This window comes from Apis cerana, linkage group LG4 (assembly GCF_029169275.1).
Source record: "Apis cerana isolate GH-2021 linkage group LG4, AcerK_1.0, whole genome shotgun sequence".
Lineage (NCBI taxonomy): Eukaryota > Metazoa > Arthropoda > Insecta > Hymenoptera > Apidae > Apis > Apis cerana.
The window spans coordinates 12,139,437-12,166,004 of record NC_083855.1 but is presented as its reverse complement, the minus strand read 5'-3'; the positions used below and the strand labels follow the sequence as shown (position 1 = coordinate 12,166,004).

The window sequence follows — 26,568 nt, the reverse complement described above, 5'->3', positions numbered from 1 at the left end:
TTTATTAAAACGTTTTATTTGATTTAAAATAATTAATAATTAATAACTTTTATAATTTTTTTATTAATTATACAGGAATATATTTCTTTATGTTTAAAATTTATCATAAATTAGCAAGATAAAAGAGATATCAAATAGAAAATATAAAGATTTCATTCATGAAAAAATGGCGATTTTATAAGTACCAATAAATTATATATAATATTATTCAATAGTTAATATTAATCATAGATGAATCTTCTGTAAATGGTTTTTCGATTTCATTGCCAAATCGTAATCTGTATTTTCGTCTTACAAGATTCCATTCAACAATATTTTCAATTCTTATTGAATCTTTTAATGATAATTGACTTTCCAATGGACTCGATCGAAGTAATTCAAAATTAATAGTATCATGTTGTTGAGTTAATGTTCCATTGTCCTGAATAAAAAAAGTATCGTCTATATGTTTTACTTATTTATTTATTTACATTTCTTTGACATACCTGAATAAACGAACGTCCTGTAAATAAATGCATGACACCAGTTTTACGTACACGACTTCGATGTTTACATGTTTTTCCAATATATGGAATCCAAGAAGTAATGAGATTCAACGGCGAAGGTGCTGTACGTGTTCTTAAAATAGATAAGAATTTCGATTTTCGTTAAAAATCGATTTCGTATTATATAATATGATGTTTTATCGATGTTAATTGCAAAAAATTTACTTGTATTTATCTGCAAAAAATTTGATTTTAAAATTTATATTTTGCGAGATACTCACTTTTGCATTTTACGAATAAGTTTACTGAGTCCATATTTCCATTCAATATCGCTTTGAGATTGAATACTTTGATATGTGTCAGTCATCATGGCAATTAACAAATTGATCAGTACAATTACACTAACCAACATATAGAGAGAAAAGGATATCTATCAAGGTATGAAAGTATTAATCAACTTCATATTTGTTTTATTGATCATACAAATGTGAATATTGATCTGACCTTAAAAAAATATATTGTCCAATTTGGTTGCATCTTTCTTTTTAATGATATTGTAAAATCATCCGTATCCTTTTGGCCGAAAATAGCGAAGAAAAGATTTTCCGTAATATCAATGGGATTCACTTTCACTGAAAGAATATAATCAAGCGTCTAAAATTGTTAAATGTATTTCTTCTGAAACGCAAAGATTATCATTTTGTATTATGTGTAATTATATGATTTATCTTCTGTAAAGTTGTAATTTAATCATTGCGTTCTAATTATTAATGCTATTGGTTGAAAGAAAAAGCTGTATACAGTATGTGAAACAATGAAAGCAATGAGAATGAAGAGGAAAGGCAAAGAGAACAGAAATAAATTATTATTACGGAAAAAAAGAATGATATGAATGAACTATTAATGAATTTCTGATATTTTAAATAATTATTGTATATATATATATATATTAATATTTGTTTGTGATATCGATTTCAAGATATAGTAATATCTTGTATGATCTTAATTGTGCGATTTTAATTAATGAAGACAGTGTGTCATGATCAACTAAGATTCGAACGGCAAACGGTCGACGAACCGATTTCACGATACGATTAAATATTACAAATACGTACTCGATTTTGCTAAATAATAAGCATCGTGATGTTTAGTCAGCATGCACACGTGCATTTAGTAACAATATTTTGTTTAATATAATGGAATTAGTTTATCGATTTGTTCATTAGTGTGCCAATGAAAGAGCAAAACAATACGAATGATCATATATGTATACAGAAACTAACCATTAAAGATATAAGATCAAATTCTTATACATTGTTGCTATACAACATCATTTCCGTGGTAGTCTTCTCTAAAACATGGTCGAAACGATAATTGTTGTATCGATGCAAGAAAAGGTAAAAAGGACCATGAATAATAGTAGAATCAATAAAATGATCCGGTCATCTCTGATGTTTATTTCAAGAAAGATCAAATGCAAGATGCAAGATTGTACATTTATATTGGAAAATGATAAATTCGTACGTTTTATTTTAATAATTTAATATCAGAAGAATATATTCAATTAGATAGAATATGTTCAAACAGATCAATTTTCTAATCAATATATCGATTGTGAAAAATCGAATAATCGATTCAAGAAACAGAAGTAGATACAGCTTGGTTTCCAATGGGAACACCGGCCAATGAACTTTCCAAAACAGCCGGTAGGGGGTCGTGTTCGATAATATCTTTCGATTCTTCAGCATGTTTTTCGATCTTTTCACCATAAAGATCTCGATACTTTCGTCGAACCGCTTCCCAATCGACAACGTTATCGATTCTGACAGCATTACTAAACGATAATTGACTGCCAAGAGGACTTAATTGAACAATCGACAAGGCGATACTTTCTTTATGAGCCGCTTGAGTCTTTTTTACTTTGGATAACCATTTGGTGGCCATTTTGGAGCGTGGTGAAAGAGCGTCAGTTCTTTGCATCAAGCGGACAAGGGAAGGTCGTTGTTTTTTCGCAGCGCGTTTTTTGCAGTGTTTGAACAAATATGTCATCCAGGTGGTAAGAAGATTCAACGGTGATGGCGCCGTATTTGTCCTACGCATCGATAAACGTAGCTCAAATCAATTAGAATTTTCGCAATCGACCGAACGAATTAGCCTGCGCGGACATGCAACGTTGCAGTATCGATAAATCGATACCGATTCTATTTCAATTTTAATTCTCGAAAGATACATTATGGAAGATTCCGGCATTTTTTTTACCAATGAGCAACAATTATAAATCCTTACCTGTGCATATTTCTAACGAGCTTACTCAATCCGTATTTCCATTCGATGTCGGACTGAGCTTGTATCCTTTGGTAAGTATCACTCATCATGGCAATTAGAAGATTAATCAGCACAACCACCGAAACCAGCATATAAATACCGAAGGTGAGCTTGAAGAGAACTTTGGTCCATTCGGGCTGCGTTATTTCAACCTTGAATTGTTCGTGGGTCGTCTGACCGAAGATGGCGAAGAACAATAACTCAACGGCCAATACGGGACTCATCCTGACTGGAAATACGTGGTAACGATACGTTTTGTGAAAATTCCATGTATCGCGATGTATTCTTCAATCTGTCTATATGTGCGTAGATGTTACGAATGTATGTATTTATGTGTAGATACGTATGTGTTTTTGTTGTCCTCAATGTTTAACACTTATCATAGTATCACTGTGATTAAATAATAGTTCGTAAAGAACACGTTATTTCAGGATCATAAAGAAAAAATAAGGAATACATTTTTAAGGATCAACCAGATTATTTTGGACGAATTAAAAATCCTAGCATTTTAGCAGAGAACCATGCGAAGTTCTAGTACAATCCAAAAGTAAATAATCATGTTGTCAAATGTTTATGAACAGACGATATGACAATCGTATTTTTCTATTTCATATTCGTGAGATTACTTACGTAAATTCCAAAACGACACGAGCTTTTTCGTATCTCGCGAATTAATTAACCTTCAAATGTTACGACTCTAATTACGAAACATTTATCTAAAATAAATATTTCCGCTTAAAAATTATTTTCACTACGACATTCAGCGCGATAAGAATACTTATGCATCATGTCGCACTCGATAAATCTAAAATGAAATTTGATAATAATTGGTCGAACTTTTTTATATTTATATCTCCGAGGCGAAGGAGCAACTTCTTTTAAACAGGTGGCGTTGTAGTCGTTGGTATCGTGGAAGAGTTAGAAACCATAGGTATATTTTCATCCTCGTTCTCCTCGTCTTCGTTTTTACCATCCTTGTCTGCTTCTTTTTCAGGCTCATTTCCGGCCAAAGCTAAATACTTTTTACGGATCGAGTCCCAGTCAACCACATTCTCTATTCTGGTGGCGCTATTGAACGACAGTTGACTACCAAGAGGACTCAAATGTACAACAGACAAAGTTACACTGTCCTTCGGTCTAACTTGACCTTTCTTCACTTTCGCCAACCATTTCGCGCCCATCTTCGATCTAGGCGAAAGACGAGCAGCTCGCTGAAGTCCCATCATATGCACTAACGAGGGACGTTTTCGTTTCGCGGCGTGTTGTTTGCACACCTTGATGAAGTACACGATCCAAGTAGTGAGCAAGTTAAGGGGCGATGGAGCGGTGGTCGTTCTGCAACACGGAATCGCGTGTCCAACCTATCCCGTAGATCTATTTTATGAAGAACAACTACACGATGAGGAGAAATATATGCGGCGCGAAAGCCATTCAATGACAACAATGAAAAGTAGATGGAAGATGAAGTAGCAAGACATTCTTTTCATTCTCTTAACGGTAAGAAAATAGTCGAAATACATATATATATATAAATTTCGACAAAGAGATCCGATTCGTCTGTTTAATTCGATTCGATACACATTTGCCGGCTTACCTGTGCATATTTCGGATCAGTTTACTGAGCCCGTATTTCCATTCAATATCCGATTGGGCCTGTATCCGCTGGTAGGTGTCACTCATCATGGCAATCAGTAGATTAATTAATACGACTACTGAGACCAACATGTATACACCAAAGGCCAACTTGAACAGGACCGAGGTCCACTGCGGCTGATTAGTCTCGACCTTCAGCTCGCCGTGGGTTGTTTGACCAAAGACGGCGAAGAACAGATATTCGAAGGCGAGTACAGGATTCATCTTTACTGGAATTCGAGGCACACACGTTTCTTGATTTCTCTTTCTTATACTCTTTTCTCTTGTGACTGCTGCTTCGTGCCGTTAGGCTGGCTACTGGTGGACTCGCTATGTATGGATGCGGGTGTGATATATATATCATACGTACATTAGAACGAACGAACGATCGAACGAACGATGAATGTACGAACATGCTCATGCTAATACAGACTGGCCATGCTTGCGATAACGTTGAATGCATGCCGGACGTTCCACGTGAGCTTCGATCCACGTCGTGTGATTTTTCGATGTCGTTTAAATCAGGGTGATGCATTTTCTTATTAATTATTATTATCATTATCATCGATATTATATTAATGTCGTTTCTATTCCTTTCATTTTTTTTTTTTTTTTTTTACTTTTACGTTCAAAACAAACTCAACGAGGATCTACAAAGCCAAGTATGACTTATTATTATCGATCATCCGATTGCGTGGAATCCCCGCGTGTTCTTCTCTCTACCCACTTCTCTTCGAACTCACGGAGTTCACAATTGATTCGTTTGTTTTGGACGATGAGATGCGGCATGCAGAGGACGATCGTTTTTTTTTTCTCTTTTCTTTCTCCCTATTCTCTCTCTCTCTCTCTCATATATACACGCATACATATACTTTCGCACTCTCTAACTCTCCGTCCTTTGTTTCGAGCATTCAAAATGAAACCGCAAGGCGATGTAATCGCACGAGCGAACACGTACGTAGAAAGAGAACTATTTACCGTGCGCATGCAAGGGAAAAGACTGGGAGTTTCACAGAGACGTTCCCTAAGATATCACGAGGAAAGTACACGCAAAGCAACCGCAACTTCAAACGAAAAAATCAAGGATTCGATGGATAAGAAGAGGATGCTTGTTCGAGAAGGAGTGGAAAGTCGAGATGCACATACGATGGTCGAATCCGAGGCTGGACGAAATCGCGAGAAAGATGGAGGGATAAAAAACGGGTGAACGTGGACTGAGCCCGACTGTTTTATCGGTCGAGTAATTCGACTCGGCCGATCATTGTAGTGACACACAAAACACGCATTGCGCAAGACTCGATAACAGCGAACGAGAAAGACAACATTGCTCTTGTTTGTTTATAGAGATGCACATACGATGCACAAGATAGAGGCTAGTGGAGAAACGCGCGCTCGATTGGCGCCTCCGTGACATATATAAGAAAGAAGCCGGCGGTGGTCGCCAACCTACACTCGGCCGAAATCTCGAGATCGAGATCAAGCAGTAGACACCGAGTTAGCTGCGATTCGGACTCGAGACCGGATAAATTTGGGATTTTTGGCATCGAGTTTTGTTTTTTCTTTTTCTATCCGTCGGAAATGCGTGTGGCGTTTATACCATCATAGAGGAGGAACGTAAAGGAACATATATATATATGTGTGTGTATGTGTGTGTGTGTGCGTGTATACAGAGTAGGAGTGTCGAGTGGAAGGATTATTGGTCGCAAGGCCGAATCGCAGCGCAGGTTAGAGCGGGGTGAGAGATATTTCTCGCGACTCTTGCAAATATTTATGTAGTAAATATTGGAATCAGGCAGCAAACCCAGCAGGCAACACACATCGGGCAAACGCACAAATGCAGACGATACGACACCAAGAAGAATCGTGTCCTGCATTCCGTTGTGCACGTGTCATTGCCATTCACTTCGCGTTCCGTTCCGTTAAATTGGTGGTTCTCGTTAACGTTCTCAGATTTCAGACTTTATATAAACTTACTATCTCGGGAGCTATCGTCACAACATTCTTTTTTCTTGTAGCGGCCGTAGCGACGAGGAGGCGCCGTCGATGGCGTCTCCATCATCCATTCCGTAACATTGGCCAACAAATCTATCATTGCAATTGTTCCGATTATGCGTTTATCTCGAGATAACTAAATAGATCGTTTTCTAGATGGTGCATATTCGGGATAACGACTCTTTACGATTCTTTCTCAACAGTCTTACTCTTCGGTGCTTGAAATTATCAATTATCATCGGGGTGGGGGGCAGGAGGGAGGGGGGCCTGCATCGAGGTATCTCGAAGAGATAGCGTTAAATTTATAATTATAATAGCAAGTTTCCCTCAGGTTTCGCATCTCTATCTGATTGCATCGAGATGCTGCGAAGGACAAGGACTATTCCTATCCTATTCCTATCGAGTTGAGATTTCGAAATATATTCCGTTGTTACTCGTGTGTTATGTTCGTATGTTCGCGGTCCCATCGACCGCGCCGCTATTTCTTTATCTTTTTTTTTTTGGCCACGATCATATATATATATATATATATATGTATATGTATATTTATATATATATATACACGTATATTCGAGGGATAGAAGACAAAGGGTAAAATTCGAGGAGGTTATTTCTCTCTCCCTTTCTCTCTCTCTGCTAATATATCTAGAAAAAAAAGGAAAAAAAAAAGAAAAAAAAAAGAGATCACGGCTAATCACGTGCGTCGAACTTACCGTCGTTGAAGACGCCTTTTTTCTTTTTGTCATCCATCCGCCTTCCGCCATCCGATTGGGTCTCGAAGGCTTGGTTCAGTGCAACAAAGTGCATCGAGAAACCGAACACGAAGATGGCCAGCACGGCGAGAAATCTCGCGAGATCCTTCATCAGGTTACCAATGATGATAGCCCACGGCCCGAACAGATGATGAAACGAGAGGAAATCGAGGATCTGCACACAGGCGAGGAGAAAGCTCAGGGCGAACAGTTGATTCCTGAGGTAAAGTAAAGTTGGCCAATAGGGCCGGTGGACGATTACGAAACCCATCAGATGGAACGCCACCCCGCAAATCCCGAACAGAAGCACGGCCAGTTTGATCCAGCCTAATCCACTTTTGTCGCTAGGGTTGGTCAGCTCGAAGAGCAATAATCCGGACAGCATGACGAGGAGGCACCACTCGTACCAGTATGGCAACAGGCTCGCCCTTACCACCGGGTATATAGGAATTATACCGACCAGCAAAAGGAAGACCATCAGGTATATGTGAGAGGTTAGATACGACATGAACTTTATAATTGGGACGTTGTTGTACTTGTGGCCGAGAGGGAGTGCGAACACGACCCAGACCGGGGGGCAGACGAGGAACGCGACGAACAGAAGGATCGTTCTGAAGGCGTTCCAATTCAGACTGCCCTGCCACAACTCTTGGAGGTACCGTTGCACCACCGTGTGCGCGATCACCTCCTTCTGCTCGTTCTCGATCAGCACGTCCAAGAACTCCACGTTCCTACGGTCCATCGAGGTGAGAATCCTCCCGGCCGAGTCGGCCCCCGCCGCCAAAGCCAGCAGCTCCGTCGCCATCGTTTCGCACTGCTTGCCGGCGGCTATCAAGTCCTTGGCCCGCTCCTTCTCCTTCTCGGACAGTTTCACGTAGATGTTGGAAAGCTTGGCCGCCGTGTCGACCGGCGCCGGGGACACCAGCACGAATTCCTCGATCGGCTTGTTGTTGTTGTTCTTGCTGCACACCATCATGTTGTAGACGAACTGAAGGAAGAAAGGTGAATCGAATCCATCGAGACTTTTCGAGAATCTGAGGAAGAGAAAGAACGAGACCCACCCTCTTATCCTCCATCAAGGCGTAAGTGTCGTGCTCCTTTTCCATCAGATACTTGAGCACGTCGTTGTGGCCCTCGGACGCGGCGAACCAAATCGGCGCGCTCCCGAGATTGGTTTCGCTCTTGGGCGACGCCCCGCTCTCCACCAACAGTTTCACAACGTCCAGGTAACCGGCCCGCGCCGCGCAGTGCAACGGCGTCCACCCGTTCTTATCGGTCGCGTTTATTTCAGCGCCCTGGCCGAGCAGCACCTCCACCATTTGGTAGTGGCCGTGCGTCGCCGCTATGTGAAGCCCGGTTTTGCCGTAACGGTCGGAGCTGTGCAACAGCTCGGCCGATCTGCTCAACAGAAGACCGACCACGGTGATGTGGCCCCCGAAACAGGCCAAGTGCAAAGGATTGAAACCGTTCTCCGTGGTAGCCGCCTCCACCTTAACCACACATACACGTACGCGTTTCATTTTCTTCCTCCTCTTGTTCCGACCTCCTTTTCTTTCTTACGTTACCTGGACACCGGCCGAGTTCAACAGCAACCGCACCACGTTCTCGTTGCCGGAATAAGCGGCCAAGTGAAGAGGCGTCATTCCAGATTCGCTGCCCAATTCTCCGACGAGGGAGCCACCGGTCGGAGGGTCGGACTTGACCGTGCCGGGCACGTGGGTCAGCAATTCTCGCACGGTATCTGGGCGAAGGTTGGAAAAAGAAGAAGAAGAAGAAAGAAGAAGGAAGAAGAGGGGAGACTCGAAGGGGCTTACCAGCCTGGCCGAAGTACGCGGCTACGTGAAGGGCGGTAACGCCAAGCTTCTTGCTGGATATACGGAGGGACTGGGAGGATCTCATCACTTCCAAGACCTGGCCGTGGCCGTGCTGGGCCGCCAGGTGGACGGCGGTGAAGCCGGCCCTATTCTCGTCGGCGCAGGAGGCGCCCGCCCTCACCAGCGCCCTCACCACCTCCGCGTGCCCCCCCTCCGCGGCCAACTGAAGGGGGGTCGCCTCGGTCAACTTGTTCCTAGCCGAGATCACGCCCTGCCTGTCGAATTTCATCAGCTCCTCGATCACCCGCACGCTGCCCTGCATCGCCGCTATGTGGGCGCACGTGTTCCCGTCCTTGGTGCACGCCATCACCAGACTCGGGTGCCTTTGGAGGAAGAGCTGGGCGACCTCCGCGTAGTTGTTCATGGCAGCGGCGTGGATCGGCTTCTGGCCCTGGTCGTCGGTCGCGTCTATGCTCGCGCCGAGCTCCAGCAGAAGCTTGCACACCTCCAACTGGCCGGCCCCTGCCGCCAGGTGAAGGGGGGTCTGTTTCCGCAGCGTGAGCACGTCTATCGCGGCCCCGTGGTCCTGGACCAGGAACTTGACGAGGTGGGAGTAGCCGTTCATCGCCGCGAGGTGCAGCGCCGTCCTGCCGACTCTCGACTTGGAGTTTATGAACGCCTTGTTGGCGAGCAGCGCGTCGCACACTTGAAGGTAGCCGTGCTCGGCTGCCAGGTGCAGGGCGGACCTCCCCTCGAGGTCGAACACGTCCACTCTCGCGTGGTTGGCGAGCAGGGTCGTGACGAGCTCCATGTGGCCGCGGTGGGCGGCGATCAGCAACGGGGTCCAGCCGACCGCGCTCTGCCGGTTCAACGCCTTCTGGACCTCGGTCGCCGACATCCCGCTTATCATCTCGGACAGGATCTCGTTGTTCCCGGCCAGCGCGCAGTGGTGGAAAGCCGACTCCTGGGCCTGCTTCGTCTGCAGAGAGACGTCCGCCCCGCCCTCGAGGAGGGCGCGAATGACCGCCCTGTCGTCCCCGGCCGTGCCGACCTCGGACGGCTCGATCTGGGCCGCGTAATGCAGCCCGCTCGCGCCCTCGTTCGTCAAACTGTTGACGTACGAGGTGGCCGTCTCCGCGCCCCTCCTCTCCTTCACGAATCGGATCAAGTGGCGGACCACGTCCGCCTTGCATCCTCTGCAGGCCAGATGCAACGGCGTTTCCCCGTTCTGAGCAGCAGAGAAGCCAGAGGAGGGGGGGAGATGAGTTTGTTGGGGACGGGAGGAGAGGGAGAAGGAATATTTGTTTTTCATTTACCTTCGACTTGCACATCGGATCACCTCCGTCCTCCAGGAGCAGCAACAACGTGGCCAAGTTTCCGTGGCTGGCCGCCACGTGCACCGGCGTCTGGCCGTCGTCCGTGGTCAAATTCGGGCCGGCACCGGATTTAAGCAACATGAGCGCGCATCTGTCACCGTCCGCCACTCTGGCGGCTATGTGAAGAGGCGTTTCTCGAAGCTTTCCACCTCGAACGTGAACCTCGGCCCCGTATCCCAACAACGTCTCCACAACCGCGGGTTTCGCGCTCTCCACGGCTATGTGAAGCGCGGTGTAATTGTCGTTCGTGGTCGCGTCCACCTGTACACGTTACACGTACGCGGGTAGGAGTGTCGTAAGAGACGAGACGGGCGTAATTTCCTTGCGCGAAATACCTTCTCCCCTCGTTGCAGAAGAGTGCTTATGATCCCGACGTGGCCGTATTTGGCGGCTGTGTGAATAGACCTGGCCCCTCGCTTATTCGGCATGTGCAAGTACACTCCCTTCTTGAACAGCATCGTCGCGCATTCCGAGTGCCCGTTCAACGACGCTATGTGCATCAACGTCGACCCGTCCTTCGTCCTTTCGAATATGCTCGCTTTGAATTTGTCGGCGAGCAGCTCGATGATGGAAGCGTGCCCGTTCTCCGCAGCCAGATGCATGGGCGTGCGATCCTGATGGTCGGTGATCGAGGCCGACGCTCTCACGCCGTAAAAATACTTGACGAGTGTCTCGTCGCCTTCCGCGCTCGCTATGTGCAGCGCCGTCTGCCCGTCGCCCTGCAATGGTTACCACTTTTCACTCGTATCCTTTCCGAGAGAAGCGCCCTCTTCTCGTACGTTTTGCATGTCCACTGTTCCCCCGTAATCCACCAATATCCGCACCATGTCGATGTCTCTTCTTCTGGCCGCGAGATGTAGCGCCGAATCGCCGGTCGCGGTGGTCGCGCGTAGCTGATCGGGCGCCTGTTGGGCCAACAATTCCCTGCACATCGATTGGTTCCCAGCTTCCACCGCCAACAGCAACGGTATCTTTCCTTTCTGCAATTCACGCGCGATTCGCGTCCAACTTCTTTTCAGTAGTTCTCGTCTTTTCGTCGAGTCGGGGGAGAATCGGTTGACAGGCATCGGTGATGGATCGATTTTCAATGGGAGGAGAGAGAGAGAGAGGAAGAGAGAGAGAGAAACGAATTCGATTTTCATAAATAACCGTGTATGTGCGTTCGGTGAGCGAGAATTGTCTCGAAATGACTGTAATCTTGCTCGTTTACGGGACGGAGGAGGAAGGAATATTAGGAAGCTGGTGGTGTGCGGGAAAGAAAGAAAGAAAGAAAGAAAGAGAATTATGACAGCTGTGCCAGGCAGCGATGGTCGTTGAGCCATCGTTCGCGTCACGCGAGAGACGAGAATCGAGAGGGATAGAAATCGCGCAGGAAAAACTGTTAATTCGATGAATTCGTGCCCCGATACACACGAGCGCCGTACGGTAGAAATATTTGGCTCTTAAAAGCGGAAAAAAATCCATCCTTTTCACGAGTACCTTCGAAATGAACAAATTTTTATACGGATAATTGATTGGACGTTTTGGATGGTATGATTTCTTTTTTTCATATTTTTTAATTATTAACGTAGCTATGTGGCTTTAAAGTAAAGTCGATCTCCTAATTGCTGAAGTAAAATTATTGCTGAAAAGTAAAATTATTGTTTACGATCTTTTTAATCTCATTAACTTTTGATCGAATTAAGCGTGCTAAGGTATGTATTCGTATCGTGCCAAATTTCATTTTGATGTTATCGATGTAATTTTTGAAATTATACGTTATTTAAAATTTCTCGTTTTCAATTTTAATTTTAAAAAGGAGTTTAATGTTCTTTCTTCGTGTTGTTATAAAGGGTAAATCTTAGCTTTGAAATAAAAAAAAAAATTAGCTGCTACCGAGGTAGTTATGGTAATTTTTTATTATTATCGCTAATTACGCGTTATCAATCTCGAAATGATCGAAATTTTTGTATAAAATTATTGCGCGTTTGATGTATCAACTTTTTTTCAAACTTTCAGAAAAAACTTTCAATTTCTCAAGATATACAAAATTATAACGAGAAACTTTAAAAGCCTATATGCACGAATAGAGATAACGAATTAAGACGATAACGAATTATTTGAAGATATGAAAATCTTTCAAAGATGGATCTTTTCTCTATAAATAAATATATTTTCGAAAGTTGATTTAATTATTGTAGATTATTACAATATTAACAATAACAATATAGTATAATAATAATAAGTATATTATTATATATAATTATATATTATTATATATAATTACAATAATAAATATAATAAGAATATAATAATGTTATTATAATTATAATATTCATATATTCTCTTCGTATTTTTACTTTTAAAAATATGTTTATAAGTGTCAAGTCTGCATCAAAATTACGATGACGATGCAGTTATATCGAATGACATAATATTCGAGACATATGATTTCTCGGAAAGCACACATCTTCGAATAATTTTATAGTTTATTTTAAATTTTATAAAAGCATTTTCACCATCCCTCTGAATCTTTAACCATTTATTTTATTATAAATAATCTTAAAAAAAATATTACAAACAGAATATACGATTTCAATTAAAAAAATAGTTTTTCCCGCTTTTGATACGCCAACGTGCGCCGTCACGAACGTCAGTATCGATGATGAGAAGGAAAATTACTCACCCCATCGACTTTCAACCTGATGTCCCGCCCGGCGGCGGCCAGCAAAGCCCTCAAAATGGAGGTCGCGGTACCCGTCTGTCTCGACGCGACCAAGTGTATAGCCGTCTGTTGCCTCGGCTATATTCAAATTACGATTACGAAAGGGCTCTCACCCTCTTTTCTAGAAAATCTAGAGAAAAAAAAAAAAAAAAGAAGAAGGAAGAAGAAACAGATCATACTCCTCCGGTCGCGTAAGGATCGACGCTCCGTTTCGACAAGAGTAGCTTAACCACGTCCTCCCTCGAGTACATAGCTGCGACGTGAAGAGCATTGTAATTGTCCTGTCGAAGTAGAAAGAAAAACGAAGCCAGTAAATCAACGACGAGCAATTTCTTTCCTTTCTTCTTCGCGTTTCGTTTTCATTGGACGAGGTCGATATGATGCGATATGTAAGGGAAACCGGTTAATAAATCGAGGTTTGCCGCGCCCATGTTAAAACGAGTGTAACTTATCGTCGAACGATTCGAAAATGACGCGTTGGGTGGGGCTACGAAGAAGGAACCCCCGACCATCCTCTCGATTATCCATCGGGTAGGGTTAACGAAGGGGCGCGTCCAATTTTCTTTTCGTACAAAATTCTCGCGCTAAATTACTCGTTAACGATCGCAAAAAAGGGGGGGAAAGTCGCGGCCACCACCCAACGGAAAGGAACGATAAGCAAACGTGATAAAAATCTGGAAACTAATTCTAATCGCCTCCTGGAATCGAGCTACTTTTTTCCGTCCCCGGGTGACTCGCTCGGCCTAGTTGCCGAGCTCTCGCCCCGGGAAAATCCCTTGGCCTTGGCCCTTCTTCACGCGATCTTACCTACCCTCTTCCCTCCACCCCCCTTTTATTCGAAGCAACCATTAGAAATAGAGGAGATCGTTAACTTATCGCAAATACAAGCCCGTGCACACTCGATACACGCAGCTCCGGCGACGTTACGCGTCGTAGCCACGCAACGCGAATTTTATTAATCGAAAAGTGGCAAGGACTTTCCCTCGAAGCTCTCTCTAAATAAGGAATCGCGATAGGGGAAAGAAAAGAAAAGAAGAAAAGTTCAACGAGAGTTGCGAACGAATCGCGTACGTATTACGTACAAAAGGGGGAGCGAAAATTAATCGCGGTTAATGGCGGTTGATATACGCGGTTGATATTTCTTGGAAATACTCGCGTTATTTCTGGCGCCTACGTCCGCCCCCAGTTCGATCATCCGGTCGAGCAATCCCGTACGATTGTCCTTCACGGCGTACATCAACGGCGTCATCCCCGTCGCCTGGAAATAAAGAGCAAGATTAAAGAGGAAGCCTCGTAGAAAAGAAGGGGGAGAGGATCCTCGACCGACCGGGTCCATGACGCTGGCGAGAGGAAGAAGGGGCCCTCCATCCTCGCCGGCGCTCTGGGCCGCCTTCTCCAAAGATTTGAGCAGCTGGTCCACGGGCGCCCATTCCCCGCGCGCGGCGAGCGCGAGAAGCTTCTGCACGGCCTCCCTGCTCGCCCCCGCCGACCCAGGCTTGCTGCCCGGCTGCGGCGTGCCATCCGCGCTCGCTCCCCCCGATCCCTCGTCCCGATCTCTCCCCGTCACGGGACTCTCCTCCTTGCTCGAGGCGTTCTTCCTCTCGTCCTTCGCCCCCCCCCTCTTACTGTTGCCGCTACTGCTCATCGCTCGTCTCTCCCCTCATCCCGACACGAGCCGCACTTCCTTTCCCCCACTCACTTTTTCTTCTCGCAAAATTCCCTTCTCCTCCTTTCCTTCGCTCCCCAAACGAATTTCTCGAAGGAGAGAGATCGATCGATCGGTCGGTCGATCGATCGATCGATCGATCTTGCGGGCAGCGGAATTCGGAGGCGACGAGTCTCAATCAGCCGCGTTCGATTCTCGCGATTGCGAAAGACTGGCGCGAGGCGGCCGACGGTTGCCTTTCTCCACCCCTGGTTTCGTTGCTCGGAACGAGACGGATTCGGATCGACCAATCACCGCGTTCCATGCGCGAAGGTAACCGTAGCGCGCGCCTAGCCTAACCTCAACCCGCTCAGCTTCGGCTAACGTTCGTTCCTCGCGCCTTGGTTGCAAGGGAATGCGGTAAAATCGGTATCCTCGGTGGCTTGGGGAGTAGTGGAGGAGGGGTGGGAGAGGGTAGAAAGTGGTACGTAGGATGGTGGTGGCACGACACGCGACTTCCGGCGAGGGGCAGCCAGCACGCCATCCGCCTATCTGGGATCCTTCTTGGTCTTGCAACCAACCCCTCCTCTCTCTTTCCACGTTATCTCTCTTTCTCTCTCTCTCACTCTTTGGATTCGTATTCCAAAGCACGATTGGAGGTGATTCAATCGGCCATTTCTATAGACGAAATTCGTCATCTACCCATTTCCCTAGTCGCCTCGTAATCTCTGTTTTATTCGGCGATAAAAATGACCGAAATAAATACTTTTTGTTGTGTTGTACGTTGTGCAACTATCCTAACGATAATTGACAACAACAAAGTAATTCAGTCACCCGTATATACAATCTCCGTGTATATGTGTGCGGCGGATTACGTAAGGAGATTATTTTACGTATAAAAAGGCTGATCATCAAACAAATGTATTATTCAAACGTTCAAGTATATCGATATTGGTCGAAGTGCACATATTTTATATACATATATATTAAAAATAGATAGATAAATAGATCGGTCGGGACAGCCGACAATTTAGTTTTTGCATACGGAAGGTTTAGAGAAGTTAATGGTAAACGGAAAAGTTTACGATAAAGTGCGATCGAGTCGTTTATCGTTTTTAGAGATAAATATTACAAACAAATATAATATAAAATTCTCTAACAAGTAAAATAAGTAATCTCGTTCGGTTCTCGGCTGAAAATGTTTCGCTTCTGCAATATAACCAGAAACTCCTCCTCGTCCCTCCTTAACCTTTTCCCTAACGTTCGTCCTTCGAGGAGCAGAAACAACGTTTCCAACTTGGACGACTCGCTGCTCGGTGAGTAACAACAAGAAGGATGAGAAAACTCCAGTCCCACGTATTCACCGATTTTTTCTTACACTTCCCAGCGTTTCGAAATTGGGGGACGCGCGATGTCCCGTCGATACGACGATACCGATCGAGTTGCGAAGAGAGGCTGGGCGAGGAGGCAGGCTCGTCGTACTTGTTCCAGCAGGGGAGCACGGCGCTGAGGGACGAGACGTTGGGCAATTTGGCCGCGGACGCCGCGAGGAGATGGGCCCACAAAGAGTGCGTGATCTCGGTCCACCAGGGCGTGCGGTTGACGTTCGCGGAGTTACTCGGCCGCGCCGATCGTTTCGCGGCCGGCTTAAAGAGGCTTGGCCTGGAACGGGGCGACCGTTTCGGCATATGGGCGCCTAACGACGTCGAGTGGATAATCGGTTTCGTGGCGGCGATGAGGGCGGGCCTCGTCGCCGTCTCGTTAAACCCCACGTATCAATTGGACGAGATCGTCTACTGCTTGCAGAAGGTCGGGGTAAAGGCCGTCCTGTCCCCCGACAATTTTAAAACCCAGGACTACCCTGCGATGCTGCTGCGCGCCAAACGAATGTGCCCCGCGTTGGAGCACATAATTATCTATTCCAGGGATCACGTTGCGTAAGATAATTCTCATATATTTTTCTTTCCGCGCAGATCTTCGGTTGCGCTCTTTTTGCAATTTGCCAATCAACGATTTTCTCTATATCCCCATTCAACAACTATATAAAAAATTAATAATAAACATAAAATAAATAAAATAATAATAAATTTATTAATAAACAATTTAAATTATTTACATTTAATGATATAAAAAAAAACTCATAAAGTTAATATATTATTAAAGAATGATTATTAAAACTTAAATTACAAAAAATATTAATTCGTTCAATTCAAATTGAAATTGAATAAATTTAAAAATAATATAATTATAATCAAATTTCCAATAATTATATTCAAATTATTTATTTTTTTAAAAAGTAAAATAAATAGATGTAAAAATATAAATTTATAAAACTATATAAAACTATATAAAAACTATATAAAAAATTAATAATAAACATAAAATAAATAAAATAATAATAAATTTATTAATAAACAATTTAAATTATTTACATTTAATGATATAAAAAAAAACTCATAAAGTTAATATATTATTAAAGAATGATTATTAAAACTCAAATTACAAAAAATATTAATTCCTTCAATTCAAATTGAAATTGAATAAATTTAAAAATAATATAATTATAATCAAATTTCCAATAATTATATTCAAATTATTTATTTTTTTAAAAAGTAAAATAAATAGATGTAAAAATATAAATTTAAAGAGGGGGAGATAGGACAAAGCGATAAGTCTTCGTATCCGCTCGATAAAGGAGGAGGAGGGGGAGACAGGATGAAGGATAAATCCTTCGTCTTGGAGAGACGTGTGGGAGCGTATACACACTCGCACACATACGCGTGTTCCACGATTGGACAAGGTCGGGCAATTCTAATGCGAGATTTATAAATAAAACCGTGTGCAAATAAAAAAAGAAAAAATTATCATCGCGCGTAATTTTTCCAATATTTCAAACTTCGGACTCGAATCACCGACAATTCGCAATTAGGTTAATGCACTCACCCCTTGGCTCGATTCTTATCCTACACGATGCGATATATACTCGATAGATTGTTAATTCGAAACGCTTCGCAGAGGGACGCGCCGATTCGCCGACGTGGAGCAGCTCGCGTCGAAAATCGAGGTCGAGCGTGTAGCAGGTGAACAGGATCGGATATCGTGTCACAGCGGTAGCAATATACAATTCACTTCGGGGACCACTGGAAGACCGAAAGCTACGCTCTTATCGCACAAATCGTTGTTGAATAACTCTGGACAGGTATACAGGGTGTTCGATCGACACCTGATGTGCGCAAGACGAGATGTTTGTCACGTTTTGTTGTAGAGCGCATTAAGGTCGGGGATGAGGATGGAGCAGAGGGTGTGCTTGAACGTCCCGTTCTTCCATGTGTACGGCCTGAATAAAGGATTGTTGACCATGTTGCATGCCGGTATCACGATCGTGTTGGAGGCCCGCTCCTTCAATCCTACGAAATCGTTGGATGCGATAATTGGAGAAAAGTGCGATACCGTATACGGAACACCGACTATGTGGGTAAAGTGAACACGAGAGTCGATCAACGTTGTATAAAATTTTCGAGCTCTGTATATATATATATAAATAGGGTTGTTTAATGTTTTTTTCTTTTTTTTTTACGGTTAGATCACTCTGTTGGACGTGTATCATCGTGTTCAACCCCCGCCGATAACTTTAGCCTGCGGCATCACGGGTGGGGCGATAGCGTCGCCTGAGTTTTTTAAAAAGATAAGGGAAAGTTTCAACTTCGACAACATGAAGGTAAAGAGAGAAAAAGATCGAGCCATTTCGATTAATTCCATCCTCGTCTTTCTGTTAATCGAGATAATCAAAGTTTTCGAGATGTTTGCACGATTTGTTAAGAAAAAAAAAGAAAATCAGTGGATCGTTTCTCGGGCGATTTTTGGAAATTTTCATAGATTGGATGGGAATGGACGAAGGTCGTCGACACGAAGACAGCCTCGTACTTAATTCGTCTCGACACAACGCGTCGCGTTTTCCGCGTTATCTATGCACATATCTCTCGCGCGGCCAACTCTCCTCGCTTCGTATGCATAAATACGATTCCACGTGGAGAAATATCGTTTCTTGGCCTCGATCAATAACGTTCTCTTTCGTGAAATCGTGTTCCGAGGTTTCTTGGTGTGCCTCCACCCGTCACTCCTATTCCTCCTCGTTCCAATTTACCAATTATTATCCATTTCATTCGTTGTGTTCGATAGAGCATATATGGGTTGACGGAGGTGTCAGGGGTTATCTTTCACTCGATGCCCAACGAGAAGAATGAATTGACAGATAATACCGTTGGCCATTTGAGCGATCACATCGAAGCCATGGTAAATGGAAAATATTTATATCGAATCGCGTATTCTTAAAATATATATTTTTTCTTTTCTCCCTCTTTCTCTCTCTCTCTCTTTCTTTTTTTCTCTCTATTTTTGAAAAGGTCGTCGACGAGAATGGGAAAACGGTGCCTTTCGGCACCCACGGTGAACTCTGGATTCGAGGATACTCAAACATGATCGAATACTATAACGACGAAGAGGCGACTAGGAAAACCATTACCAAAGATGGCTGGTTCAAGACCGGTGACCAATTTATCTTAAGATCGGATGGTTACGGGCAAATAGTCGGACGATTGAAAGAGTTGATAATTCGGGGCGGAGAGAACATTTTCCCAAAGGTATAAAGTTCAATGATTGGTCCTCGATTCTCAAATTTCTCGATTTCTCAAATTTTGTGTATCGTGGATTTAGGAGATCGAGGATGTAATAATGATGCATCCTCTGGTGGCCGAGGTACAAGTTATTGGCGCTTACGACAAAGTCTACGGCGAGGAGTTGTGCGCATGCGTACGCGTTCAGGACGGCGCAAAACTTGAGAAGGAGGAGTTGAAGAAATTCTGCGCAAGTCGTATAGCGTCGTTTAAAATACCGCGTTACGTGGAATTCGTAACGAATTATCCGAAAACATCGAGCGGGAAGGTGCAAAAGTATATGTTGAAGCAAGAAATGGAACGTAAAGGAATAATTCCAGCGAGTCCGAATTAAAATATTTTTATATGGGAAAAATAATTTAAAGTCTTTGTTTTGTAAATATTTTTTTTCTTTTAACAACTTTTGTTCAATTTTATCTTATCTCTATTAAAATGATTTATATATAAATAATAAACTCGTTTATTAAGCAATTTTGCTTCGTTGACGATACGATTATCGCGTAAGATAAAATAGAAAGATTAATACGATAGTGATTTATACTTATCATGCTAGAGCCCGCCACACATATATGTCCGGCGAGTTATTTCCGACGAGCTCGATAAGGTAGAGAACTGTTCGAATTGCGGTCGAATTGGCGTTGTTGCAAGTACGATAGTAATACGATAATATTTATCAATTGAATTTTATCGTCGAGTTTTAAACGATGCGGTTTTTTCTTTCAGCATGGTATAATCAAAAGTAGAAATCGTCAATTAGGCAAGAAATTAACGATTTTATTTCGAAACTTCTAGACGAAGGAAGCATCGAGTTGTAACGCGATATACAGGTTCTCTTATTCGGATTCAACGATTTTCAACGATAGCACGTGTCGAGGATGTTTTTACGCTTACGCGAAGCCTCGTGCTTGCCAACTGTCGTCGCGGCGAAAAACGGTGATCGGTGATCGATGACTTGGCCACTGGTACGAGGAAGCAAAGGATAATGACGCGTGGCATGGAAAAAAGGAAAGAAGCCCTGAAACTCGGAGAGATAGAGGAAGAGGAGAACCGGAATAAAGGAGTGGTAAGACGAGCAAGAAGAAGAGTAACGAGAAAAAGAAGGAGATAAGGAGTGGATGAAAAAGAAGCCATCGAAATCCATGGATTCGAGAGGGGCACGTGTTTCAGGTGGCGTCTAATTGAGGATGAATGCCTCGGGCAACGAGTCTCGCTTCTTCAAGACTGGAAGACTTGGAAGAGGCGTGCATTACTGCGGCAGATGGTGGTCGTGATTGCAGCTGCTCCGCAACGAACACCTGCCGTTTTCTCCGCCGTCTATCGAGATGGACGAAATCACTGTCCAGTCTTCTCTTTATCTTCCTTTTTTTCACCAGCTTTTACTTTTTCCTGTCGCTATCAGGATAAAAGTACGTCTCGTCTGAAAAGAAACGGACAGATATCGGATATCGATCTGTAATAGAAATTGTCGAGAGTATTTCTCTTTTTTCTTTTTCTTTTTCTTTTTTTTCGTATGATATAGAGGAAAAGTGATTTTTGCCACGGAACGGCGACGAAACGGCGTTTTTAAATATCAGTGTCGCGAACGGGAATGGGGAAAAAAACCGGTCGGGAACGGTTCGTCGGATCCGGATCCCCGTAGTGGGAATTAATTCTGGCGAGTGGCCAGAACGTATCTCGGGCACGGGAGACACGAGACACGAGAGAAGGAGGAAAGGGGGCGATAATGCTATCAACATCGAAGTAAATTTCGTGGTGGAGACAGATTCACGCGGAAAATTGGTGTATTGTGTACAAGCACGACAGATGAGGGCCAGACGAGCATGACCACGATTTCTCCTGTCCCGGGGAGAAGGAGCTAACGAGCTGTCAAGTGTCACCGAATCGAGGGACCGTTACCAGCCATCGATAAACGTCGAAGCTCCGTCGTCTCGGTGGTTCCTCTCGTTTGGCGGATGCTCCTTTCCTCCTCCTCCTCCTCCTCCTCCTTCCCCTCTTTCTCCGCTCGATTCGACGTTCCAACACCATCGACGTGCGAATCGAATCGAGACGGGACGAGGTCGAAATTTCTTTCGAATTCGGGTAATCGATTCGATCGGGTATTCGATTCCCCGCCAGAGGTCGAGGATGCGACTCTCGTGGAACAATGAGAGGGAATCGGTGACGGAATAGGGGAGGGGAGGAAGCGCGGGGTGGGGGTGGGAAGATAAAGATAAAGGTAGAGAGGACAGGTGGCGCGATCGGGACGGGAGAGGAGAAAGAATGGATGAAATTGCAGAGTAGTAAGCGGAGAATCGCGGTAAATTAAATACGGCGGCAGCCCGGAGGGGGTTCGTTTAATCGCTTAATCGAGACTCGAGAGAAATGGCTGGCAGGGAAACGGGGGCTCGCTTTTTCGTTTCTCGATGAGGAGGAAACCTCTCGAAAAGGTCGGCGATTACTTAAAAAACGAAGTCGGCCACCCATCATCGCCGCCGTTCTCTTTCTTCTTCCTCGAGCCGCCTCATCTTTCGCCCTTCCGCCTCCTTTTTTATCCACGGCTCGAAAAAACGCTTTCGCGCGGTTTTTCGTCAAGTGTTACTTATATATATATATATATATATATATATATATGTGTATATCCGGGCTGGCAAAAAGGTGGCCGACAACCGGATGGAGCGTCGCCCTATTCGACAGCAATATCCAAATAGTAAAACGGATGGCGGCCGACTCGAGGGCACAGCAAACACTCGAACAGTGGCCGGATCGATGAAAGGTACGCGAATCGCGGCAACTGTAATAAAAGAGTCCGACCGCGTAAACGTGATCCACCTCCGCTAACTCTCGTCTCTCCTCGTCTCTCCTCGTCTCTCCTCATCTTTCCTTGTCTCTTTTCGTTTTTCCCTGTCTTTTCATCTCTTCTTGTTTCTCCTCGTTTCTCTCAGTCTCTCCTCGTTTCTCCTCGTCTCTCCTCGTCTCTCCTCGTTTCTCCCTGTCTCTCCTCATCTCTCCTCGTCTCTCCCTGTCTCTCCTCGTTTCTTCTAGTCTCTCCTCGTCTCTCCTCGTCTCTCCTCGTTTCTCCCTGTCTCTCCTCGTTTCTTCTAGTCTCTCCTCGTCTCTCCTCGTCTCTCCTCGTCTCTCCTCGTTTCTTCTAGTCTCTCCTCGTCTCTCCTCATCTCTCCTCGTCTCTCCCTGTCTCTCCTCGTTTCTTCTAGTCTCTCCTCGTCTCTCCTTGTCTCTCCTCGTCTCTCCCTGTCTCTCCTCGTTTTTTCTAGTCTTTCCTCGTCTCTCCTCGTCTCTCCTCGTCTCTCCCTGTCTCTCCTCTCCCGATTCTTCGCGTTTTCCGAATTTGAAACGTTCGCGCGAGACGAAAATCCATTCCCGTTCGAGTTTTTCTCGACTAGAATCGAAACACAGAACGAGTCGGAAGAGAAAGGAGGAGAATCGAGAATTGTTGCTCGCCTCCCTTCCGAGGCGTCGGTCGTTGTTCATCCTTTCATGACGTTTCTGGCTTCCGGCTAGAGAAGACGGGAGAATGGAGGGAGAGTAATATAGGAATAAGAATAAGGTTCTTAGCGGAAGGATATTTCGTCCAGCTCGTAAGATGACACGTGTATACCGGGATCGAGGTGTACGAGCGATCGATATTCCTATTCCATCCACGATCGATCGAAGAGGGAAAGGAAGGAAGAAAGGGAGGCACGAATCACGCGTCCGGAAAAATGGGCAACGATGAATTCTTAGCCGGCGTAAGAACGCGTTTTTTTTGCGAGGAGGGGGAAGCACGAGCGAGAGAGAAACAGAGATAAAGAGGCGAGCAGATGGAATCGAGGGGAATCTCGGTTCCGCGTCTTTCTCGCAACGGCAAAAAAATCCTGGAAAAAGCTTAATGGAGCGTCTCTCGAGCGGCGGAACGATTCTCGTGCGGAGGAGCTCGCGAGTTTTTCTCGCGCCTTCGAATCGTAAGGCTACGCCACGAGGAAATGCGAGGCGAAGCGAGAAAGAGAGAGAGAGAGAAACGTCCAAGATTATCGCGTTCCCATAAAACGAACGAGAGAATTCCCTTCTTCTCTCCCTCGAGGGGAAAAGGAACGCGGCGGAAACGGAGACAAAAGGAAAACGGTCGACAACACCGTTTCGACCTGACGGGTCGAATGGAGAGGGGGGGGACGTTGTCCTCGAGAGATACACACAGCGATGCCTCGAACGGAAGGGACGACGGATGACGAATCCTCGCTTCCGCTCGCTACGAAAACGTAGCAAGAGCGTAGTTTACGGAATCGGAATTACGAGAGTCGTCTTTCTTTTCCCTCCTCTTCTCGATTTTTCGCTCGTCGATTCGCGAACGTTCGAAGCCGGGATAAAGGATAAAGGATAAAGAGAGGAGAAGAAAGCATGGCGCAAATCGATTATACGAGGAGTCGTCTCTGGCGTTTTTTTTCTCAAACGTCGTCGCGGTCGAGCCACCGAAACCGAGATGGGACCGTGTCTCCCCTCCCTCGCTCCTTCCATCTCCATTTCCCTTTGTCGTCGCGTTTTCTCGCTTCCTCGCCCTCCCTCCTTCGTCCTACACGCTCTAACACACGGAATTCTCTCGGAATTATCGATCGGTCAAAGATTGGGGAGGGGGGCAACGATTTAAGTCTATTTAACGGCGATACGTTGTTTAGTATCGCGCGAGCGCACCCAACTAATACAATTCTCGTCCCCCTTCGCTCGTCCCCCAACTTGGTCGCCCCCTCCGAGTAGCAAAATCGTCCAGAGGCTTTCCCTTCTCTACTCTTACGATTCTTCTCTTCCTCTTCCTCTTCTTCTTCTCTCTCTCTACCTTCAACGTTTCTCCATAAGATATTTTCGGCAGGGACGCGTTGGAAATTAATAAAGGCGCTTTGGTAGAACCGGTACGGATTTTTCTCCTTTTATTCTTTTTTTTTTTCTATCAATTTCTCGGCCACGTTCCATATTTGAGCGTATTGTGCACCACGAACAATAACTCATCTCGATATTGCTGGCCTGGCTCTCGTATCCGGCGTACTCCTCCTCCCCTCCCCACGTTACTCTTCTCGCTCTTTTCCTCCCCCGGTTTCGTTTTATATATATATATCCATCTCCCACTACCCCTTTCCTCCTCCTACCCTTCATCCCTCTATCTCTCTCTCTCTCTCTCTCCCGCATCGATAAAGTCACCAGCAGTCGGAGTCGATTTTAACGGACTCGAAACGGAACTTCGCCTATTAAAAAAGCGCGGGCATCGTTACTCCTCTCTCCGCGCCCTCTGTGCCTCCTCGGCGCAGAGCGTGAACGGTGGAACACTGGGCGCGATTTTCGCTCGGCGCGAGACGGAGATAGAGTGCGGAGCGAGAGAGGAAGAATTTCAGAGGGGAGAGGGGGTGGTTAATCACCGGTGGGAGGCACGTACGTGGGAGAGGAGAACTTTTAAAGGAGCGGCTGGGGTTTGTTTCGTCCGCGTGGCACGTGGACAAGGATAGTAGTACTCACTCCGTGCGGACGGGAACTCTCGGCGGGACGGTAAAGCGTGGAACGTGGAGGAGGCGGGGAAAGGGTTAATGAAGGATGGAAAGGGCCGCTTGGCCTGTGTTTGAGAAGCACTAGCCCGGTCTCGGGAGAGTGGTCGGTCTTCCCTTGGATATCCGACGTGGGTTGCGGGGAAACACAAGACGCCGGGCAGGAGGGGGGGTACTACGGGTGGCCACTTCCCAAGGGAGCTCGTTTTCAGCTCCGCCGCGCAACAGCTCCGCCGGTGCACCCGCGTAAAAGCTCGCCGCTAGAGCGAGAAACCGGGTTATACGTGTGTGTGTGTATATATATGTATATGTATATCCATATACACGACTCCTTTCCTCGATAACTCCCTCCTCTTCTTTCTCTCCCCTCACCTTATTCTATCCTTCTTCTCCTTACTTCGCGTCTCTAAAACGCTCCGCGATGCTACGAAATGGCAATCGCCTTACTCCTCCTCCCTTCCCCACTCGTCAACGTCCTCGCAAATCAACGCAGCTTCTTACTTTCCAACCTCTCCGCCGCCACTCTCCCTCGGCTTTCGCCTTTGACGAACCACTCCGCTCTCTCTCTCTCTCTTCTGCTTATTTTTACGAGGCATTTTCGATGGAGGGAATCGGGAGAATCTTGGATGGATTTTTTCGAATTTCGCGAGGAAAATCGTTTTTTTCGTTCGTTATGAGAAAGAGAAGGGGAGAAAAGAGGAGAGGATCGATGGATCTCCCCTCGAAAATCGGCGTTTTTTCGAACGGACGGCCCAACGCCGCCTCCTCCTCCCTATTTTCGTCCTGTGTCGCGTCCTGGCCTGGCTGCTGGCTTCGCGAGGATTTAATTAATGAACGGGCGAGGGGAGGGGGAAAGAGGAAAACGGGGATGGAGAGGAAACGTACGAGATTCCAGTTCTTTCCAGAAGAAGAGAAACGAAGGATACGAGTGTTTCGATGAGATCGAATAACCCTCTCCCCCCTCGATTAAGTATTCAGCTGCGTCGATACGATTAACCCTTTGCTCGAGTTGCGAGTGGTTCGAGGGATAGGAAAAGGCTGGAGGAAAATTTTTTTTTGGTGCGCTCCCAGACACCACTCGATTCGATGCGAGAAGTGACTCTTCGCTTGGATCGATTCGAACGGCGACGGTATTTACTTACGTTTGATTGTTTTTAAAATATCGCTTCGCGAATAGATTTCTAAACCCTTTATAACACGATTTTGTCGAATGATTAGGTTTTTTTTATCTCAAATTGAATCATATTCGCGGATTCGATTACATTTTCGGGGTTAGTCCCAGTTTGATGGTCGGTGGAAATAGAAATATTATTTTCAAAGATTTTCAGTTTTGTAAGCATGGAATATAATGAAGAAGATGAGTTAGATTTTTCGTTATTAAATGAAATTATTTCTATTAAGAATTGACAATAGAGGGAAAATAGCGAAAATATGGTGTAAGAAGAATATAGAATGAATGAAAAATAAGAACGATAATCGGTGAATGCGAGAACAATTTATCGGGAGATTGGAAATCGAGGATGGGTCTTGGTAATAAATATATTTTAGATTTCAATATTCGAAAAATTTTCTTTCTTCGCACGTAAAAAAAATAAAAGTTAATTCGTGCGTGAAATCGTTTTAAGGTAAACTAAGAAATTCACCGAACGGAAATCGCGTGGAGTTGTTG

The 26,568-nt window shown here is 44.9% G+C and overlaps 3 protein-coding genes and 1 long non-coding RNA gene across 15 annotated transcripts in view; 1 reads left to right on the top strand and 3 right to left on the bottom strand.

Annotated features, from left to right (window-relative positions):
- Positions 1-43: 43 nt before the first annotated feature.
- On the bottom strand, positions 44-14,725 carry LOC108000868 (serine/threonine-protein phosphatase 6 regulatory ankyrin repeat subunit A). 10 transcript variants are annotated; one of them, XM_062074350.1, is made up of 14 exons: positions 14,237-14,725; positions 13,260-13,361; positions 13,042-13,158; positions 11,156-11,356; positions 10,712-11,095; positions 10,317-10,637; positions 9,001-10,228; positions 8,752-8,927; positions 8,248-8,676; positions 7,148-8,174; positions 990-1,117; positions 767-915; positions 486-618; positions 44-421 (listed from the first exon to the last, which is right to left on the bottom strand). In XM_062074350.1, the coding sequence occupies exons 1-14, from the start codon at positions 14,723-14,725 to the stop codon at positions 209-211; spliced, it is 5,097 nt and encodes a 1,698-aa protein (XP_061930334.1). In that variant the 3' UTR covers positions 44-208. The 10 variants fall into 10 exon arrangements, 9 of the variants coding, with proteins under 9 accessions (XP_061930334.1, XP_061930336.1, XP_061930337.1 ...); XR_009829586.1 differs by lacking the exons at positions 44-421; positions 486-618 and adding exons at positions 4,405-4,672; positions 6,417-6,527 and having other exon boundaries at positions 777-915; XM_017061527.3 differs by lacking the exons at positions 44-421; positions 486-618; positions 767-915; positions 990-1,117 and adding exons at positions 1,920-4,145; positions 4,405-4,672; positions 6,417-6,527 and having other exon boundaries at positions 14,237-14,338; positions 14,408-14,725.
- On the bottom strand, positions 1,920-3,788 carry LOC108000869 (transient receptor potential-gamma protein-like). 2 transcript variants are annotated; one of them, XM_017061534.3, is made up of 3 exons: positions 3,648-3,788; positions 2,772-3,039; positions 1,920-2,577 (listed from the first exon to the last, which is right to left on the bottom strand). In XM_017061534.3, the coding sequence occupies exons 2-3, from the start codon at positions 3,032-3,034 to the stop codon at positions 2,121-2,123; spliced, it is 720 nt and encodes a 239-aa protein (XP_016917023.1). In that variant the 5' UTR covers positions 3,035-3,039; positions 3,648-3,788; the 3' UTR covers positions 1,920-2,120. The 2 variants fall into 2 exon arrangements, with proteins under 2 accessions (XP_016917023.1, XP_016917022.1); XM_017061533.3 differs by having other exon boundaries at positions 3,441-3,660.
- Positions 11,399-19,853, top strand: LOC107996159 (medium-chain acyl-CoA ligase ACSF2, mitochondrial). 2 transcript variants are annotated; one of them, XM_062074360.1, is made up of 9 exons: positions 11,399-11,445; positions 15,722-16,041; positions 16,113-16,662; positions 17,741-17,924; positions 17,991-18,200; positions 18,309-18,443; positions 18,905-19,018; positions 19,129-19,365; positions 19,439-19,853. In XM_062074360.1, the coding sequence occupies exons 2-9, from the start codon at positions 15,924-15,926 to the stop codon at positions 19,730-19,732; spliced, it is 1,842 nt and encodes a 613-aa protein (XP_061930344.1). In that variant the 5' UTR covers positions 11,399-11,445; positions 15,722-15,923; the 3' UTR covers positions 19,733-19,853. The 2 variants fall into 2 exon arrangements, with proteins under 2 accessions (XP_061930344.1, XP_061930343.1); XM_062074359.1 differs by lacking the exon at positions 11,399-11,445 and having other exon boundaries at positions 15,564-16,041.
- LOC133666051 (uncharacterized) overlaps positions 19,455-26,568 on the bottom strand; it is a 25,574-nt gene continuing 18,460 nt past the window's right edge. The window contains exon 2 of the long non-coding RNA XR_009829590.1: positions 19,455-20,815. This is a non-coding gene — a long non-coding RNA (uncharacterized LOC133666051). The remainder of the gene's footprint in view (positions 20,816-26,568) is intronic.

Bases quoted from the DNA above. Each gene is read 5' to 3' on its own strand.
- LOC108000869 (XM_017061534.3), bottom strand. From the start codon at position 3,034: ATGAGTCCCGTATTGGCCGTTGAGTTATTGTTCTTCGCCATCTTCGGT. The intron at 2,578-2,771 runs GTAAGGATTTAT...ATCGATGCGTAG, and splicing joins CTCGTTAGAAATATGCACAG to GACAAATACGGCGCCATCAC.
- LOC108000868 (XM_017061526.3), bottom strand. From the start codon at position 14,725: ATGAGCAGTAGCGGCAACAGTAAGAGGGGGGGGGCGAAGGACGAGAGG. The intron at 13,159-13,259 runs GTATGATCTGTT...ATTTGAATATAG, and splicing joins ATCCTTACGCGACCGGAGGA to CCGAGGCAACAGACGGCTAT. The intron at 4,673-6,416 runs GTAAGTTTATAT...CTCGAATTCCAG, and splicing joins TGACGATAGCTCCCGAGATA to TAAAGATGAATCCTGTACTC.
- LOC107996159 (XM_062074360.1), top strand. From the start codon at position 15,924: ATGTTTCGCTTCTGCAATATAACCAGAAACTCCTCCTCGTCCCTCCTT. The intron at 16,663-17,740 runs GTAAGATAATTC...AACGCTTCGCAG, and splicing joins TATTCCAGGGATCACGTTGC to AGGGACGCGCCGATTCGCCG. The intron at 19,019-19,128 runs GTAAATGGAAAA...ATTTTTGAAAAG, and splicing joins GCGATCACATCGAAGCCATG to GTCGTCGACGAGAATGGGAA.